Raw genomic sequence first — 6242 nt, 5'->3', positions numbered from 1 at the left:
AATTAGAGGCCCAACACCTCTAATTTGAATGAAAGGAGTTATTCTAAAGGGAACTGACCTTCACTCTAAGGCAAATCAGCTTTATGGAGCTTTTGCTGGTTAATTCACCTAGACTGTACCTATTTGCTCAGCTGACTTCCCTCAGATGCTTGCCTAAGAGGGGGAAGGAAAACAAGCATTGATTAGAAAACACCCATACCACACCTTGTATTTGAATAAAATATTTATTTTCTTCTTCTCAGGAAAAACAGGAAGTTAGGGAAACACACTACATTTTATAGCCCACATTAGTTTGTTGGTCCTAACCCTTCTTGGCACAGCTGTCAACAGCATTAGCTGTTTTAACCAGAACCAAGGTGTTCACCCCCAACAGAATGTACACAGACAAGACTAAAGGACTGCAGGGTTTTCCCTGAGAGAAGCATCAGACAGAAGCTGCTGAGAGCCAACTTTGCAAGCAGCGCCTCCCTTTCCACTGTGGAGGATCTGCCTGCACATACACAGTCAGCACTTACAACATGTGCCTCTTCTCCCTACAGAAGCACTCACCTTGCCCCAAAGCACTTGGGCTCCCTAAACCCTCATCGCCAGCTGCTGACCAAAATATCAATTTTAGATCCTCCTTTACATTTCAGCACTCACACCTAGTAAAGTGGAAATGGGGCCCCTAAATTCCATCAATTTACATCTCTGTGCTTATTTCCACAACTGGCTATGGGGAGACAGGCCTTTCAGTCACCTTAACTAGATCTTAAGATTAATTAACTATATAAAGTGCTTTTAGGTCCTTAGAGATAGACATGATATAAATAAATGGTCTCTGATCACAATGATAAATACACAGATAAAAAAATAGCTCTAGCTAGATGACCTTAAGGCTTAGAGATGGGCAGGCAGGGCAATTATTCCCTTGATTACATTCTTAGTCATTTTATTCATGTCTATTTTCGTCTGGAGTCCACAAACTAAAGGTCACATTCAGAGGCTCAATTTTTCAAATGATCCTGGTTCCACTGTAGTTTTCTTCGGTTTACTAGTAACTTTTATATAACTTTGAGGTTTAACAAAAGAACCCATCAGTTTTAAGTGAGCATATTCAAATGCAAAGGTACCTAGAGAAAATCACCTAAGAAGTTGTCCCCTTCTCTGAAAACCCCTAAGGGGACTTTTGAAAATTTCTCCCCAGAGTTAAGCAACACCCAGTAAGATACTAGTACAAGAAGGGACCCTTCTCACCTCATGACCGTTACTGTCAGCATCCACTGTACTGCCATCTCCTAAGATAAAATTCAAAAATGAGGAAGGTCGGTGGACTCTGTGGGCGGTCACTTAGGTTCCTAATGCCAAAAACTAAAAGGGCTAATAAGAGTTCAGGAATGGCAAGGTAAATTTGTAGGGACTAATATAAATATGTGTAGAGGGAGCAGAATAAGCAGCAAATATTTTAAGGAAGGATAAGAAATAAAGTTCAAGAATCATTAATAAAAATGAAGTATTTGTTTTATTCACAGGCTAGGCTTAGACCTGTGTTTTAACAAGCAAGCCTAATAATAGCACCATGGTTAGACTACAGCTTGCTTTGCCAAGCCATTATTGTACAATTTATTAAGCAAATAGGGGTCAAGTGTCTCTCATCCACCTGATGTGATCTTTTTATACATATTCCTAATAAGTCCCATTTGGAAAACCTGAAAATCTTTTAGCAAAAGCTCTAAAGATGAGCTCATGAACTCAGTTTAAATTGCACCAGTTAAATTAGGACAAATGGAAGGAATTCAAATAAGTAGTTGCCCAATCAGAGCCCATCATCTGAAAGTCATCAGCCTGTGTGTTCCACCCCCCAAAATAAAACTTAAAACCTTGACTCAATTATTCAAAACCCAGGTTGTAACAAAGTGAAAGGATTAATTTCCATTAATTTCTCAGTCCCAGGTTAAAAAAAAAAAAAAAAAAAAAACCCCAAACAGCAGTTTAAGAAATACTTACCCAAGTCAAGATAGGAAAATTAAAGCCTGCATAGTTATCAGAATTGTTGTACTACACCAGGTTGCATACCATTACATCAGCTGGTTCTGTATACAATCTAGTATTGACTAGAACAAAGATTAGAATAGAAAAGCTGTAAGAAGCAGGTTCCTAACTATAGAAACTGAATTTAAGGGTATGAAAAAATGAAAAGTAAAATTGTTTTTATCTTTTTGATTAATACTAATTTCCAAACTTATAAACAATTTTTACAGATAAACAGAAGTTTTTCAAACATTCCAAATTTGTAATTCTATTCAAACTTTCAGTATTCTTGGCCATGACATTCGGCAAGTAAGAATCCCTCAAAGTAGAACAGCTACAAACATCCTGAGCATTTGGTCTATTGAAGAATCCCACATGGGAAAGCTAACTAGTACTGAGGCTTCTTGTCATAGTCGTAGCTTAAATTTTACATGTGCCACGGGCGTTGGTAGTGCTTCTGTTTTAACACTATAGAAGTTTCTGAATTCAGTGGGCGTATCTATGACCAGCCTGTCCATTTCCTGTTCTAGGAGAGTTGTCTCTCCACTCGACAGTCTTCACCAAAATGTCCATCTCCATAGCTTCCCAAAGGTTGCCTGTTGCTGAAACAGAACTCAGCTTCTTTCAGATACTGACTCTTTAAGGGAAATTACTTTTCTCATGTGTTTATTACTGTTAGCCACAATCCTCCTGTCACTTGGTTTTATCCATCGCTAGGTGATGGCCTGCACAGCCTGATGTCCGACTTCATAAACAGGTGTGAGTTCACAGTGGTGATTTTGGTGGCTGTTTTGGTGGTTGAAGAATCAATTATTGCACTTAAAAGGCTATCTTATTAGATATGCCAAACCAGCTCCTACTCCGGCAACACCTGCAAAAGCCAGCAGCACATTTCTGATGCCGCCTTCTAGGTCCTCTACATGGAAGAACTCCACAAACCCATCCTAGAAAACGAAAAAGAAGAGCACATTTTCAAGCGCAGGCTTCCACTGACTTAAAAACACTATTTACAAGGAAAAGATGAATTAAAATATCTAAGATTTCCCTCCAAACCTAATGACGAACCAATTATTTACCCCCAACTCTGCAAAGGAGACACATTATGCAATTAAAAGGGAGGTGGGGCACGCTCAAGAATGTATTAACTATCATCCCCAAGGGATTCTTCTTTCATTTCTTCATAATCTGAATTAACTGGGATGAGGAGTAACTAACTGAATAAAAAAATAACCGAAGCAAAACACTCAAACAATAAAACAGCCTAAGAAAATCAGGATTTTTGACGCAACAGTTCAAGACACTCACACCACCATCCTTACGGGCCAACTACTTAAATCAACACCATGCAACCAGAGGTCCACAATTAGGGCCTTGAAAACTAAGCTGTGCATCTTAAAAACCTTTAGATATCCTCTTTCTCTTATTAAATCCTTCATCCATTTCCACTCCAAGTCCCCTACTCGACCTTAAAACAAACTTACCCAGCCTCTTTGTTTGACTATCCAGTCTCGTTTTGACCTTACGAGAACATCTGTGATGCTTTCTGCTAGTGGTTCGATGCAGCTTTCTTGATTTATACTCTTCAAGTGTTTGGCCACAAAGGCACCAAAAGAAATAAGAGTCACAATCCTGCCCCAGTTTGTTACTCCGTCACTGAAAACATGAACCATCACTCGAGACAAAGATTTGACATCGTCTTCATTTTTGATGTCCAGTTTCCGAAGCATGCCTGAGAGGAAGAAAAGCATGCAGATTCCCACGGTCGCTTTTGTCTACACCAGGGCACGATTCGCCTGCCCACCCACGGCGGGGGAAATTGCTATTCGGGCTCTAAAGCACTCTGGGCGATCCCACTTGAAAACTGACATCCCACCCTTTCCGGGCTTTGAACAGAGCTGCCATTCCCAAAAGAATTAAGTGGGCGGAAACAATGACTCACGGCCAGAATATTGGGTTTCAGAAATAAGAAAGTCCTTTCAATACAAACTCGTTTCTGTTTCCACCCACCGAAGATGGGTGAGTCCAGAGAGCTGGGAAAAAAAGGCAGCACGACTTCCAGGACTAACCCCCTTACCTTGGAAAGCCGTCTCGTGGTTGCGCTGCACCCCATCCCCGACTCGGCGCAGGGTCTCCAACGCCTTCCGGCTTGTGGTCCCAGACCCGCCCAGGGGCTTCGCGTCCTTGGCGCCGGTTGCCTGCTCCCGGAGGTACTGAGAGATTATCTCCAGGGACTGCCGATATAACTCGTCCTCCTCCTCCTCTGCTGGGGGCGGCGTCGAGGGCAGCGAGCCGTCCGAGCCTGGACTGTTGTTACTGGCTTCTCCGACCAACAAAGGTAAAGGCCGGACGGCAGGCCGCTTCCCGAGAGGGTCTGGCTCGCACCCGTCCAGCTCCTCTTCGGGCGACATGATGGCGTCGGAGATCGGGGATTCCATCTCTTCAGGCGGCGACGCGAGGCGTGTGGGCGCGAAGAACAGCAGTCTGGTGGGGGTCGCGGTGACGTCGGGGCCCTCGGCGCCAATGGGCGAGGGCCGCGCGACCCTCCGGGCGTCGGGCGCAAGAGTGGCCGGGGGGCTCGGGCCGGCGCTTCCGCCAATCACCGTGCCGGCTTCCCCTCCCCCTACCTCTCGCCGCGCCGTGGCCTCCTTCCCCGCAGCCAAAAGCCGCCCCCCCGGAGAGGAGGCGCCGCTGCCCTGTCCTAATCCGGCTCCCCCACAATAGAGGTTTAGTCCGATTACTGCGTTTCTCTTGAGGCCGAACATCGCGAACCGCTGCCGCTGCCGCCTGAGGAAAGTGGAGGCTGAGCCCGATTCCTAACTTGAAGAGAGCGGAAGTAAGCTCTGAGAGAGGCGCTCCGAGATCACGGTTTTAGGGCCAGTCCTACGCAATGGCGTCAGGAGCTCTTAAAAAAAAACACTTTATCCCGTAAATGGGGAAGGCTGAGAAAGCTTCCGGCGGTTGCGCACGGCACCTAACCGGCGGGGTCAAGTCAGGGGCGGGGCCTGGGGCAGGGCGGGGTTTCCGGCTCCCCGGAGCCTCTCGCGGCTGGTTACGTAAAAACGGCGGCTTCGGCGCATGAGCTGGTGGGCTTGCGCCCTGGCTTCGCGCCCACCTGGGTCTCCTATTGATGGCTCTCTCTGCTTTCCTAAGCCGTGATATGGGAGCCGCTCCTGTTTTTGTGCAAGAGATTCCCCCCCCCCCCCCCATTCCCAAAGCCTTAACTATCGAGTCACTCAGACTTTGAGGAAAAGGGATAAGTAAATTCTGCTACAGATGGGGAACAACAGTCTTAGATAATATGGATTAAATAAGAGGGCACTGTTGGGGGTGGTCTATAGTTATTTTGCACATCCTCAACTCCTTGGAAATGGGGAGGCTCAATGGACTGCCCTATTGTTCCGTCGCTCAGTCGTGTCCTACTCTTTGCGACCCCATGGACTGCAGCAAACCAGGCCTCCCTGTCCTTCACCATCTCCCTGAGCTTGCCCAATCTCATGTCCATTGAGTGGGTGATGCCATCCAACCATCTCCTCATCTGTCATTCCCTTCTCCTCCTGCCTTCAGTCTTTCCCAGCATCAGGGTCTTTTTTAATGAGTCGGCTCTTCATCTCAGGTGGCCAAAGTATTAGAGCTTCAACATCAGCATCACTCCTTCCAGTGAATATTCAGGGTTGATTTCCTTTAGGATTGACTGATTTGATCTCCTTGCAGTTCAGGGGACACCAGATTTTAACACTACAGTTGAAAAGCATCAATTCTGTGCTCAGCCTTCTTTATGGTCCAACTCTCACATCCATACATGACTACTGGAAAAACTATAGCCTTGACTAGACAGACCTTTGTTGGCAAAGTAATGTCTCTGCTTTTGAATATACTGTCTAGGTTTCTCATAGCTTTTCCTCCAAGGAACAAGCGTCTTTTAAATTCATGGCTGCAGTCACCATCTGCAGTGATTTTGGAGCCCAAGAAAATAAAGTCTATTACTGTTTCCATTGTTTCCCCATCTATTTGCCATGAAGTGATGGGACTGGATGCCATGATCTTCGTTTTCTGAATGTTGAGTTTTAAGCCAGCTTTTCCACTCTCCTCTTTCACCTTCATCAAAAGCCTCTTTAGTTTCTCTTCACTTTCTGCAATAAGGATGGTGTCATCTGCATATCTGAGGTTATTGATCTTTCTTCCAGCAGTCTTGATTCCAGCTGATGCTTTATCCAGCCTGGCATTTCTCGTGA

General features: G+C 45.3%; 1 protein-coding gene across 1 annotated transcript; it reads right to left on the bottom strand.

Annotated features, from left to right (window-relative positions):
- Positions 1-205: 205 nt before the first annotated feature.
- MCL1 (MCL1, BCL2 family apoptosis regulator) lies at positions 206-4972 on the bottom strand. The gene is made up of 3 exons (XM_027534463.1): positions 4085-4972; positions 3492-3739; positions 206-2954 (listed from the first exon to the last, which is right to left on the bottom strand). The coding sequence occupies exons 1-3, from the start codon at positions 4770-4772 to the stop codon at positions 2838-2840; spliced, it is 1053 nt and encodes a 350-aa protein (XP_027390264.1). The 5' UTR covers positions 4773-4972; the 3' UTR covers positions 206-2837.
- Positions 4973-6242: the final 1270 nt, after the last annotated feature.

Source organism: Bos indicus x Bos taurus, chromosome 3, assembly GCF_003369695.1.
Source record: "Bos indicus x Bos taurus breed Angus x Brahman F1 hybrid chromosome 3, Bos_hybrid_MaternalHap_v2.0, whole genome shotgun sequence".
Classification (NCBI taxonomy): domain Eukaryota; kingdom Metazoa; phylum Chordata; class Mammalia; order Artiodactyla; family Bovidae; genus Bos; species Bos indicus x Bos taurus.
The sequence above is the reverse complement of the archived record's forward strand: the minus strand, read 5'-3'. Positions and strand labels throughout refer to the sequence as shown.